Raw genomic sequence first — 14,405 nt, forward strand, 5'->3', positions numbered from 1 at the left:
CTGATAATTTGGGCCTCATTATTAAAACACAAAACAAAACTTACACAGTAAAAAATAAAGTGGAACACTAATCCTAAAATACATCAATAAATCTACATAGAAGTCCTCCTTATCTATAGTTTACTTTCATTTTCTACAGTTTCAATTACCCAGACAACACTAACTCAAAAGGTTTGAGGAGGAGGGGAGATAAGGTCTTGCCATATAACCTAGTATGGCCTCAATCTTGCCATCCTCCTTCCTCAGCTTCCTGTGCCACCATGCCTGGCTTAGCAGTACATAAATACTATATAGTAAATTCCAGAAGTAAACAATTTATAAAGCTAAAATAACTTTTATTAAATTATATTTTTATAATTGTTCTATTTTATTATTGTTGCTATTGGTCTCTTAGAAATCTTATCTATGTTAAACTTTATACAGATACATATAGAGAAGAAAAAACATAATACATGTAAGGCTAACACTTCCTAACTGTTTCAGGCACTCTCTGGGGGTCTTGGAATGTAACCCCTCATAAAGAAGGAAAAATATTTTATTTTTATAAAACTTTATTTCATGAACATAAAGCAGAAATCATACTACTTTCTTTGTGGTAAACAACTATTTTGTCCAACATGTTACAATTTGTGTTACTGGTCAGTACAAGAAAAAACCCAATTTCTTTTTTTTTTTTTTTTTTTTTTGTCTTTTTCCTTTTTATCGGTACCGGGGATCGAACTCACGACTACCTGCTTGCAAGGCAGACGCTTATGCCGCTGAGCTAAATCCCCAGCCCCAAAAGCCCAATTTCTACTGATGATTAAGTATCTTTCCTTTTGTCCCACTTACCTTAGCCCAGTAACGAAAGGCTAAAACCAAAGGAGTAAAGACAGGTTCCATTTTGCCAAGAGCAGCAAGTAAATCAGTAGTGAGACATGCTGTATCATTTCCCGCACTCACTCTACAAAGTAAACCACTGTGAATGAGAAAGAAACCAATTACACTATATTAATACACTAAAAAATCAAAATACTTCAAATCTGTGGCTCTCTTTCTAATCACTATATTTTAAGATCCAAAAAGTCATAGTAAAATCAAATGTTTTAACAATTGGAGCAAACTGAAAATTATATATTACAATTCTAAAGATCGCTTTACATTTACTTCATAAATGTATTTCAAACACACAGCATTTAAGTTCACAAGAAATAAATGTCACAAGCAGCACTAAGAATCTTTTTTTTTTTTTTTTTTTTTTGATAGGCAGGGCCTCACTCCGTAGTGCAAACTGGCCTTGAACTCGTGGTGATACTCCTGCCTCAGCCTCTCAAGTGCTGGTATTACTGGTGTGTACCACCACACCTGGCTAAAATTCAATTTTTGAGAGACAGCCCATCAATCTCTTCAATGTCAGTACAATATACTTTCCACTTCATTATTTTTGCTTTGCAAATGAAAAAACAAAATACTAAACTGACTACCTATAGCTCAACTTTCTTTCTCTTATCCAAACTGTGTATGTTATTTTATGTTATTTTCCAATTAAAGATTAGAAAAGATTTACTTATTAACCCACAAGTCATGTTTATATGTAAGCAAACATAGGTGCTACATTAAATGAAATAAAGAAAGTATAATGGAGATATTCTGGAGGCAGAGGAAGAATGCGCGTAAGCTGCCACACAGAAGTAATCTGATATAATGTGGTAAAAAACAATTAAAAGTCAGACTGCCTCCACTGCAACTCTAGTTTTCCCCTAAATGAAATGAATTTGAACAAATGCTTAAACCCTTGGAGTTTCAATTTCCTAATTTACAAAGAAAGTTAAACTAGATCTCCATACTCTTCTACCTTTCAATAAAAATACAATAATCTTAAAATGTAGAAAAAACAACAGGCTAATAAGCAAATGAAAGAACATTTTACCACTTTTGTATTCTTTCCATGTCTTCTACAATAATCTCAAAAAGCTCTATTTTAGTTTCATTTTTAAAAGATACTTTGTCCTTTTTGGTTCTATAGATATCTGACTAGAAAATTAAAATTAATCTTCAATGCCTCATTCACAATTTCAGTAAACCAAAAACTAGATTCTAAGTACCGTGAGATCCTTAACAAAAGAGGTATTTCATGTTTATCTCTGTATCCCTAGAACAACGTAAACCTACCTATAAGTAAATGCTCAGTACTTTTGAGTAAATGAATGAACTTGAGGGAAAAAAATGTTTCACTTGCAGTGTTCTACCTACCTGTCTAGTAATTTTATTTCTATTTTTACTTCTGGTGTTCTATTTCATAGGTATTTGATAAACTTCCTATTTTTAATTAACATAAACTACTGTAGTCACATTAACCTAAGAAGAAATCTAAACAATTTTCTCTCTTGGAGAAGTTTGCTGCTAATTATTTTTTGGGGGGGTCTTTTTGAGACAGGGTCTCACTATGCAGTTCAGGCTGGCCTTGAACTCACTTTGTAGCCCAGGCTGGCCTGGAATTTATGATGATCCTCCTGTCTCAGCCTCCCGAGTGCTGGGGTTACAGGTATGCGCCATCACACCTGGCTTCTAGTTTTTGTTTTTTTTTTTAATATTTTACTTTCTCTTCATTTTTACCAACCTTTTCCGATCTTTGCAGATCACAACAGGAACTTTAGCATGAAAATCAGATTCCACATCTACATATAATACTAATAAGAGAAAAACAAAAACAAGCTGACGTCAATACTTCCAGAGTATTTACTCTATAGTAAACAATAATAATTTCCTTCTTTAAAAAAATCACTCTCATTTTTGTGGGATGATTTATTCTTCTCATGGTGAGTAACAATCCAAAACAATCTCTTACCTCTCTTGGTATGATCTACTGTGTATCAATGAACAACAGGTGCAACTACGACTACTGTCTGAAAATTACAATTACCTTTAAATGTCTTAATATCCTCTAAGAGGTAAAAATGTTTTAATTGTTCTTTATTTCATTAACCATTCTAAAAAGCCTTTATTCCAAAAACTGCCTGGGTCAGCTCAAAGACAAGGACATGCAGGATGTAAAAAGACTCACACCAGAGATAAGGTTCTGAGGTAAAAGATAATTAATTGCTAAACAAGTGTTCTATGTTACAATCCTGGGAAGCTAAAAGGCCATAAATAACTGCAAAAGAAATGCAGAGGGAGGAAGGGGCAAAAAGGAAACAGAGAGGAAGACGAAATAACAGGCACACACCAAGAGAGAAGACTGTGAATAGGGCTACCAGGCCATGAGAGATGAGGGGAGGGACTCTTGTGAGGAATAAAAATACAAAGTTTCTCAATTTGAATATGTCTCTTCTGTGGTACGGGCACCACTATTTTTGTACCGGAGACCGAACTCACAACTAGAGCTTGACAGGCAGGCGCTTATGCTGCTGAGCTAAATCCTTGGCCCTACGGGCACCAGTCCTGCAAGAGCAGAGATGAAAGCCTTGCTTTGGCTGCCTCTGAAGTCCAATGCAGAAGATGGGGTATCTTCGACAAATAAATTCTTTTCTCACACATGCCTAAAATTTTGAGTCTAAGTAAGTATATAAAGATTGTTAAAACTTCATAGATACTGCAAAGAAAGTAACATCACTTACTTCTGAGAGCTATTTCCACAACAGTCACACAATGAGAATCAACTTTTCAATTTACTTCTTTTAAATTACCCTTGTAAGAGGAAGCTAACTCTGCTGATCTCATTTTTTGTTAATGAAAAGACTGCTGTTAAAGACAGACTAAGCGAATGAAGCACATTTCTCTAACTTCAAGTTCAATGCCACCAATGTCTAATTTAAATATAAACAGATGAATTAATATTATTTCATTTTAAAGTCAAAGAAAAGCTCTCACTAGTATCAGCTGGAATAATTATTTCAAAAATTGTGAGGACATATGTCTTAGATTTCTTTATGCACAAAGGACAATGAATAAGACACAAACAGCTTGAGGAGGGACTTGGCACACACATATAAAACAAAACCTGCAAATAAGGCTTAATTACGATGTCGTACAAGAAAAATTTTAAACTGGGTTTAATGAACCTATATCATGCAACTTAAGATGATCTACTGTACTTTAGCAGAAAAGATATACTAAGTTACAAAAATAGTAAAGTGTGAAGAGGTAAAAGGTATGATTACCACTTATCTGAAATATACTTTTTAAGTGTATTTTTTGTGTGTTTGTTTTGGTTTTTTGAGACAACGTCTTGCTCTTTAGTTCAGGAGGGCCTTGAACTCATGTGGATCCTCTTGCTTTAGCCTCCTAAGTGTTGGGACTATCGGTGTGTGCCACCAGACTTAGATACTGTATAAATTTTTGTGCAATTAGAAACAAACAAAACTGTATTAAGACAAGTTTATAGGTAAATTATACCAAATACATTCCTTAAAACTAATTTTCCCAGAAAATGGCCCAGAAGAAGGTGAAAAATAACAAGTGAAGAGAGAGATACAAAGAAAAAAAGGTTCAAATTGACACTGAAAGAAATGGCTTAATTCTCATTTTATCCTCACAGTAACCCCATCATGAAAATACTATACTACTGCCATTTTATAGTTAATAGAAAGTATTAACCCTGAAATAATTTGACAAAAGACACACAACCAGTAACTAGCAAAATCAAAATCTGTGCCTGAAAGTCTGGATCCAGCCAAGCGTGATGGCGCCTGCCTATAATTCCAGCACATGGGAGGCTGAGGCAGGAGGATCACTGAGAGTTCGAAACCAGCCTGGACTACAAAGTGAGCTCAATGCCAGCCTAAACTGCATAGTGAGAACCTGTCTCAAAAAGACAAAAAGAAAAAAGTCTGGATCCAGATCTTGAGCATTTATTTTGTTAACACAGAAATACAGCCCTTGGAGGGCCTGGGTTATAGCCCTAGAATAAATAATGAAAAAAGGAAACAGAAGAGGAGGGAAAAGGAATGGAAAAAGGAGGTAGTGAAAAAAAGAGAGGAGCGTAAAGAACCAGTAAATAAAAACCAAGAAAATAATCTTACAGATTGCAAGACATAACCTGGATCTGACCTGGGGGTTTGTCTGTGACATTACTATTTTTTAAAGTTTTTATTTGAAAGCATTTTTACCAATGAGAATGTTCTGTTTATAGAAGTAATCTAGACAAAGCACATCTGAAAAACTTGAGTATGATTCAGGGGTTACTATCACTGTAAGTTAAGTAGGAAAAACATATTTAACCAATATAATAGTCTCCCTTAGCCACAGGAGACATTAAGACACTTCCCCCACCCCCGTGAATATCTGACTTAACCTTATAAATTTGAGTTTTTAGCTATTCACACACACCCTTGAAAAGTTTAATTTATAAATTAAGGCACAATAAGATATTAGCAATAACTAATAAATACTTTATTAAGACCATAATGTGATACAAGTCAGTGAATGTGCTATATTCTCTGTTGTGTGCATAATTTAACCTAGTTAATTCAAAATACAGAAAGCAAAACCATAGAACATAAAAATGTAAGTAAGGGAAGAATACTAAATTCACAGGAAATACTTTTTAAATTACCTAAGATGCAGGTTTTTTATGTATCAATTTAATACAGAATCTTTGGCCTGACATGTAAATTATATTTTAATACATCTATTAAGCAAATATATATTAATATCTATCCATATGTAATACAATCACTCAAACACACTAATAGTTTTAATTTGTTATAAACGAAATGCATGTTTAGAAAAACAAATTTAAAAGAAAAGAAACTCACCACTTTTTTTTAAAATTCCTAGCACTTGTATCAGAAGATCTGGATGATTCATCTAAAAAAGTTTAAAATTAAATCAACATATTATTGTATAAGTATAAAGTATAAGTAGCATATTATCAGGACGAAATTTTATTAAATTATCGTCTTTTTTTCTTTTTGTAACGGAGATTGAACCCATGACCTCATGTTTGCCAGGCAGGCAGTTGTGCCACTGAGCTAAATTCCCAGAATGATTTTTAAAATAATTAAGAAAACAATGTTTTTACCTTTTATGTCACAAATTCATTTAAAGAAATAAAGTAAATGTATTTATTATTTTAAAATACACCTAAAATAGGTTATTAAACCAAAAATTGGTTCTATTATACTGAGAAAAGATTCTAAAATGTTACTGCAAACCAACTAAAAAAGAAACAAGTTAACCAAATGACTGTAAGAAAGAAGCTTTGAGATAAGAATTTTAAAGAATATAGACAACTGGCACCTTGGTCAAAAGATTTAGAGTAAAATACTACTTTATGAAAAAGCTTGTCAAATGTTTAAAGTATGCTTTGATGCTTCTTCAAATTACCTAGTAATATTTACTATAAAGATTTCAGATTAGAAAATAAAATACCAAATTTTCACACAAATCAAACATCTTTGAATCATAAACCTATATTTAAAAACTAAACATAAAATTATTTTTCAAATCCATTTTATTCCTAGATAAAGAGAAAGAAAAAAAGGAAAAAAAACTACAACAAAATTTTAAAGTATTATCAGGGATAACAATGCACATTGTCATCCCCAAATCATTCACCCCAAGCACAAGACAGCTGTATTCAACTGTATTCAATTGTCCAGTACAAATCTTTCTCTTCAGTAAACTCAGAGAATTCAGTAGTATAACTATAACTGTTTTTAATATACATATACATACATATACATATTAAACATAAAATTTTAATTAAATGTCTTCTGGCATTAAGTAAGTAATGTTAAGAGTACTAAACAATACTGATACTACTGCTCAAGATAACTGCTACTGCTTACTGAGTATACCTACCTTGTATCAGGTTCTATATACCATACATACACACACACACACACACACACACACACACACACACACAGTATCTTTTTGTATCTCTACTTACATATAACTTCTTTTAACATAAAAATTACTTTGTTTTGGAAATGTGGAAACTTGAGACCCAAAGAGTAATGTAACTTGCTCTTTGCAGTCAAGATGTGAACCTCGATGTCTAGTTTTAAAACTCTTTCCACTTTCTGTACTGCTTACTAAAAACCAGTAACCATTCAATATGCTCAACTTTAAGCATTTTTCACTCCCTTTTCAACTTCTCTATACGCCAGAGAGTTAAGATTTTCCTATCCTTTTCTTAAAAGATTATCCATTAAAATTACCGGTTCTTTCACAATCACTCACCGTGGAAGGAAATTTTATATCTATATTCACATCACTACTTTTCAGAGCAAACTTAGTCAAAGACGAGCCATACAACCTAAGGGAACATTCTGGAATACAGGAAAAATACAATGCATGAAATTATGCACAAATATATGAACTTTTTTAAAAAGCAGAAGGAAAATATACTTCAGTTCTTTGCCTTTTGTGCTAATACCATGACTACAGAAGAATTGTACCTTTCCTAACTGATATATTAAAGTTTCCCAATAATGGAATATAAAACCAGAGAAGAGAAATTACTCATGAAAGTTCATTTAGGAATAACTGAGACTATGTTTATAGTTCAATATATAATGGTAACAAATGGCTACAGCTATTGTCACAAACTTATTTATTTATAGATAATTCTGTTATATAATACTTTGAATGGGGAAGGATCAGACAGTCAATGTAAGTGTTGTTTAAAAATAACCAAGAAGTGCCAGGCTTGGTGGAGCATGCCAATAATCCCAGCACTTGAGAGGCTGAGGCAGGAGTGTGCCATGAGTTCAAGGCCAGCCGGGGCTACATAGTGAGTTCAAGGTCAGTCTGAATTACATAGTGAGATCCTGCCTCAAAAACCAACAACAACAAAAACAAAATAAAGCCAACCCAACTGATGCAAACATAAAACACAAAATCCTTTAGAGCTTTCAAAAATTCACAGGAAAATTAAATAGGTACACTTACCTACACATCTATACACCTTTCTTAGACAAATATTGTATTTCAGAAATCATAACAAGGCACACTTTTTAAAGGATCTCTCATCAGAGGGCAAGTTAAAAATAGTATGCATGACTGGGACTGAGATTTTTGCAAGAGAATAATGAGGGTTGAACCCAAGGCCTGGTGTATGCCAGGGCAAACACACTAATGCTGAGCTACACTCCAGCTCAAGTTTTGCTTATTTTAAAGCATGCAGTGTCCAGGAAGAGAGAAGCCAGTTCGTCCCTCCCATGAATTAGCAGAAGCTGTGCTGAGTCTGAGAGGAGCACTTCAAGAAGCCAGTTCACTTTTCCAATAAGCCGTGGAAACCAGAGGGGCCCAGGAAGACAGAAGTCAGTTCACCCTTCCTGTGAGCTGACGTATGTGGGCTGAGAATTGAGAAGCCTTTCCAATCCCCATAAGTGACAGACTGAGTTGATAGCAACTGAGGTACAAAAACAACTAAACGCTTGTATTGTTTGATAAACTTTGCAGTCCCAAGGCCAGTAGTCTGAGCATCTATTAGGAGAGTGATAGTAGTTCCTGAAATCCAAATACTGTTCTCTCACTGTTTTGTTTTGTTCCAATTTATTGTCTTTTTTATTCAATGATCTGTTTTGATTGGCTTTATTCTGCTTTTACTTGATTTTACTACGTGTGATAAAATGGACAACTATTATGAAGATAACAAGATATATATAATTATGGTAGCCATTATTGTCTGTTATCCTGCCTATTATTATCAAAGTTCTGTACCATTTTCATTGTTTTGTGTTGACTGGTTTTACTATTTTGTTTTGTTGGGTTTTATTCTCTTTAAAAAAAAGAATAAGGAGTATCACATCAAAAAAAAAAGTTTTACTCATTTTTTAAAGCTCATTCACAGCTCCACATATAAAAATTTACTTTTCAAACTTGCAAAATGCCTGAGTCATTAAAATCATAAAAACGGGTATCTATTATAATATTGAATTATTTTATACATAAGTTCAATTATGATTCAATGTATGATTAAGGTAGAAAACCACATTATAAAGAAATGAAATAATTATTTTCCATTTATCCACTTCTATTTTACTTCTTATGAGTATCACAATGACTAGACAGGAAACTATAGAAAATCCTTTTAGTGATAAAAAATAAATCTTATTTAAAATGCATTTGCTTAACTCTTTATTGACACACATAAGCAAGCAAATACGTGATACATAAAAAGGCAAGCAAATACTTTATACATAAACACTTTACACATAAATGCCTAAAATAAATGTGCCTTGATAATCTCTTGCATCAAATAAGCTCTTTAAAGTCCTTATTATGCTCAGTTTTTCCTACCATCAAGTAATATGAATTTTATTTAGTGATTGGTTTAAACATTTATATTAAAAAGAATATAATTTTTAGAAGTCCATTCAGAAGTCAATGATACTGAAAAACTGTTAACTTTTAACTACTTAAGAAATTATCTAAAAATTTAAAAAATTATCTATAGCTGGAATTTTAAAATCTTTTTTCTCATTATGAAATTCTCAATTTTCCCCTCTCAAATGTTTCATTCATTCATTAAACAATCATATTAATCTACTTTTAAAAAGAGGGAAAAAAAAATAATTTTAAAACTTACCTCAGTTCAGTAAGAAGTTTTGTCACTTTAAAAATTAAATATAAAATGTGTTTGTACCTGGCAAAAAGGTTGTTATAACCTTTGACATTTCCTCCACAATTTCCTGCCGGGCTTTGAGGTCCTCGTCCGTTATTCCTTGTTCTTTTGCTATTTCAACAACTGCAACACTTAAAGCAGCCAAGTGGGCAGAGGAAGGTGGAGACAGAGATCGAAGCTCACTTTCTTCCTGTTTTTCCTGTTAGTATAATGTTTCACAATAATAAATTTTCTATGTTAATTCCTTTTATTTAGGAGGAAAGGACAGAAATAAACATTCACGTTCTATGCATCAGATATAAGACATCTGCACTATAGATGTGAAAAAAGGAGAAGAAACTTCCACTTTTGTGAAGCAGAATTTAAGGAATGAGAGTTGCTATTAAGGAGTTGTTTTGTTTTGTTGGTTTTTGTTATTTTTTGTTTTGTTAGAACTGGGAATTGAACCCAGGATCTTTACTCTAAATGACATCACAAAGCTGCTTTTAAAAACAATAAAACAAAACAAAAAAACAAAAGATCAATAAATTGCTCAGCGTGGGCTGGAATTTTTCAATCATCCTGCCTCAACCTCCCGGAGCGCTGGGATTATAGACAGTTGCTACCGGTTGAGCACAACCTTTAGCAGATTAACTTTCAATCTAGCTTTCAATTCTTGCTCAGAAAAACCCAAACTATAATTCAATTTTCTCATTCCTCAGCCCAAATTCTACCTCCTACTCCAGTATGAAAACCTGCAGCCCTACTGTTCTGGGGCAGACAGAAGTTTTTGTTTCAAATTCCAAACCAATAAATCTTCATTTTGATATGTCATCTTCAGGTCTTAAATTTACCTGATAGACGGGTGTCACCATGCCTGCTTAGTACTAATTTTTAAAAATTTGTTCTACTGTACAATCTGATAAATTCTGTACTTCTACTTCAAAACCAATATACCATAAATTTAAGTTGGTGATTTCTCTGGCAGCAAAGACAAAGACTCATAAGTATAGCAAAAAGATTTCAATCATATATAACTAGCATACAGGGTGCCAGATCTTAAACTCTCTCCTCCACACATCTGATGTAGTGCCAACTATTTAGAAATCATTTTTCTCTATTAATTTACCCCATGGTAAGATAATACCTTCAAATTACCTTTTAGTCTGCTAAAACTCTGAAAGCCAATTTAAACTAAGGAACTAATAAGGGAGTATGCTGTATAGGCAGTGACTTTTTTTTTTTTCCAGACAGGGTCTCACTATACAGTTCAGGTTGGTCTTGAACTCACTATGTTACCCAGACTGGCCTCAAACTTTTGGCAATCCTCCTGCCTCAGCCTCCCAAGTGCTGGGAATACAAGTGTGCACCACACCTGTCTTTTATAAATTAATCTGCCTGATTATTTTTTCAAAGTAAATTACCAATCTACAAAAAACACAGGAAAATATACAGAAGAAAATCGACAATCTCACTGTTTAATGCTACAAGCTATTTCATTTATTTAATGTCACAGGCATTTTCTGTTAACAATTTTCAGTCAAGAAATGATGTCTTGGGGGCTGGGGATTTAGCTCAGTAGCATAAGCGCCTGCCTTGCAAGCAGGCAGTCATGAGTTCGATCCCTGGTACTGATAAAAATGAAAAAGACAAAAAAAAATAATGTCTTAGGAGAGGGAAGGGGATTGACCTTAAAAAAGAAATTATCTCTAGACTTTAGAGACACAGAGCTCTCCATCATATAACCAGAACTAGCTGCCTCCCCCACCATCCAAATACAGTTAAATGAAGACTTTTGTTCATTTCTAACTCATTGTTACCATATTCAGTCTCAACACAGGCAAAGCTTACCTTAGATACAGCATTATCAAATACAGTTGGATTAGTCAAACATTTTCATGGGGAGTGGTAGTAAAGGAGACTAAACCCTGGCTTGTGGCACTAAGCTATATCCACAGTCCTTCTTTTATTTTTAATTTTTAGGAAGTGTCTCACTAAGTTGCTTGGGCTGGACCTGAACTTGCTATCCCCAGCCTCAACCTTAATGACGAATTATCAAATATAGTGCATTAGTCAAACCTTTGTAAGCTTCTGTAATTCTTAATTATAGTCTAAGTCTCGGATAATTATCTAAAATTTCAGTGCTATTTTTAAAAATAGTCAAAAGGATTAATAGTACCATATGTGCCAGCATGGTGACAAATGCATATAATCCTAGTACCCAGGAGGCTGAGGCAAAAGGATTGCCACCAATTCAAGGCCAGTATGGGCTACATAGTGAGTTCAAGGACAGCCTTCAAGCAAGACCTTGCCTCAAAAAAATCAAAAACACCATGCTTAAATAAAAAAATAGCAAGAATAACTTGCTACAAAAACCATGTGAAGATTCCTAGTACCACAAAAAAAGGAAGTACAACAAAATGCTCTGAATTCTATTGTTAAATTTTCATGAAAATAAAAACATAGAAGACAACCAAGGAATATACCCATATACTTATGTTACTCATAAGCTTATGCTACTTCCTTTATTATTTCATCAAATATTTTCATGGAAAATTTACATCATTGATCATCTTCATATCCTCTTGATATTGTCATATACACACTTTCACAAATACAACCAGTGAAATGCTTGTCCTTTTTTTTTTTTTTGAAATCCTTATCCTTATGTAACTTACATTCTAGCTATGAAGAAAAAGATATATATACATATATGTCATGCCACATATTGCTGTTTAAGAAAAATGAAAGGGTACAAGGTTACAGGAAGATAGAAAAGTAGCATTACATTAAACTAGTGTGGACAATGAAGGCCATGCCAAACACATAACACTTAAGCAGAGACTGGAATGAAGTGAAGGAGAGACATTTGAATTTCTGCAAGAAAGCTTTCCAGTCAGTAAAAACACCAAAGAAAAGACTCAAAGCTAAGAGAGCCTCTAATGCTATTTGAAGACACAGGTTAACTGCAGGTAAGTAACAAAGGGGTAACTAATGAGACTAATTAGTTAATTGGAAATCAAATACTGTATAATTTTCTAGGACCTGAAATCTTATTCTCACTTGGAAACTCAATGAATGGACAGAAACAGGAAGTAATACAATATAACATTTTAAAACAGCAACCTAGAGCCATCTGTAATTATAGCACTTGGGAGCCTCAGGCAGGAAGATCCTTGCAAGTTCAAGACCAGACTGGGCTACAAAGTGAGCTCAAGACCAGCCTAAACTTCTTAGGGAGACCCTGTCTCAAAAAGACAAAAAGACAATACAAAAAAAATCACCAACAACAATTAAACAGCAAACCTAAGCTGTTAAAAATGGACTAGAATATAGGAAGGTAAGTTAAAAGATAAATTAAAAATAGTCCAGTAAAATAAAGTAGTAGCTTAATTTAAAGCAGAAGGGAAAAGTGAATGACAAATTTCTAAATTCAGAAAATATAGTAACCTGAAATTAAAATTTCCAAGTTGGCCAATGGTTCAAATGTGAAGGTGGAGAGAAAGATTAGTTGCTCAAGGCTGTAATCCCAGCACTCTGGAATGCTAAGGCAGGAAGATCACAATTAGGTGATTTAACTAGATCCTGTCAAAATTTAAAAATGGAAAAAAGTTTAAAAGTTAAAAAAAAAAAAAAAAAGAAAGAAAGAAAAGAAAAAAGACTGGGAATGTATCTCAGTGTAAAGACCCAGAGTTCAATCCCCAGTATCACAAGAAAAAAGAAAAAAAAATGGGGACTAGAGATTTAGCTCAGCAGCACACGTGCCTCATGACAAGTGCAAGGTCGTGAGTTCAAGCCCCATTACAAAAACAAATTACAAAAAACAGTCAAAAAGACACAAAAATCAACTGCATTCCTACATACAATGAACCTGAAAAGAAAATTAAGAGAACAATTCCATTTACAGTAACTTCAAAAAGAATAAAATACTAAAGAAATTACATAACCAAAATAAAACATTTATACAATGAAAAATATAAAACACTGCTCAAAAAGTCATAGACAAATGGAAATATATTCCACATTCCTAAACTGAAAGACTTAATATTGTCAAAATAAGGTATCTGAAAATTTAGTAAAATCCCTATCAAAATCCCAGTGATTTTTTTTTACAGAAATAGAAAAATCAATCCCAGTGTTCTCATAGAATCTCAAGAGACCCCAAGTAACAAAAATAAACTTGACAAAAAACAAAAAGGAGACTCACACTTTGGTTTCAAAATTACTAGAGATAGAGCTATCAAAATAGAGTAGTACTGGCATGAAGACTAATGAACTAGAACAGGAAGCCAAAAAACTATTCCTTACATAGTCAAATGATTTTTCACAAAGATGTCACAGTCATTCAGTAAAGAAAACACTACACAAAATGAAAGTCTTCACAACAAATGGTGCTGGGAAAAATGGACATCCATATGCAAAAAACAAACTTTTGACCATACCTCTTACCATACACAAAAATGTACTCAATGGTAACCATAACCTAAAAAATAAGGCATAAATCCATAAAACTCTTAGCAGCTAACAGAAGGGAAAAACTTCATGACACAGGGCTCACTGATGATTTCTCAGATATGACATCAAAGGCACATCAAAACTGGGTGTGGATTACACAGCTGTAATCCAGCACTCAGAAGGTGGACACACAAGGATAGCTTTGAGTTTGAGGCCAGCTTAGGCTAAACAGTGAGTTCGAGGTTAGTCTGAACCACATAGTAATACCCTGCCTCCAAAATAAAAACAAAACATAAAAACAAAAGCACAACAATGAAAGAAATAAACTGAGCTGCATGAAAATTTTAAACTTTTGCTCATTGAAAGACACACTTTCAGCAGAAAGTCAACCCATACAATGGAAGAAAATACTAGT

The 14,405-nt window shown here is 33.4% G+C and overlaps 1 protein-coding gene across 8 annotated transcripts in view; it reads right to left on the bottom strand.

Moving 5' to 3' along the window:
- Positions 1-14,405, bottom strand: part of Tut4 (terminal uridylyl transferase 4) — a 136,874-nt gene that overhangs the window by 63,383 nt on the left and 59,086 nt on the right. For all 8 annotated transcript variants that reach the window (XM_063235172.1, XM_063235176.1, XM_063235170.1 and 5 more), the window contains exons 5-9: positions 9,578-9,755; positions 7,168-7,256; positions 5,736-5,787; positions 2,600-2,669; positions 832-958 (exon numbers count right to left, since the gene is read on the bottom strand). In XM_063235172.1, the coding sequence (XP_063091242.1) occupies positions 832-958; positions 2,600-2,669; positions 5,736-5,787; positions 7,168-7,256; positions 9,578-9,755 (516 nt within the window). The remainder of the gene's footprint in view (positions 1-831; positions 959-2,599; positions 2,670-5,735; positions 5,788-7,167; positions 7,257-9,577; positions 9,756-14,405) is intronic.

The sequence above is a fragment of the Cavia porcellus genome, unplaced genomic scaffold (genome assembly GCF_034190915.1).
Source record: "Cavia porcellus strain 051 isolate PalLab524CR breed Dunkin Hartley unplaced genomic scaffold, mCavPor4.1 scaffold_25, whole genome shotgun sequence".
In the NCBI taxonomy this organism is placed as follows: Eukaryota; Metazoa; Chordata; class Mammalia; order Rodentia; family Caviidae; genus Cavia; species Cavia porcellus.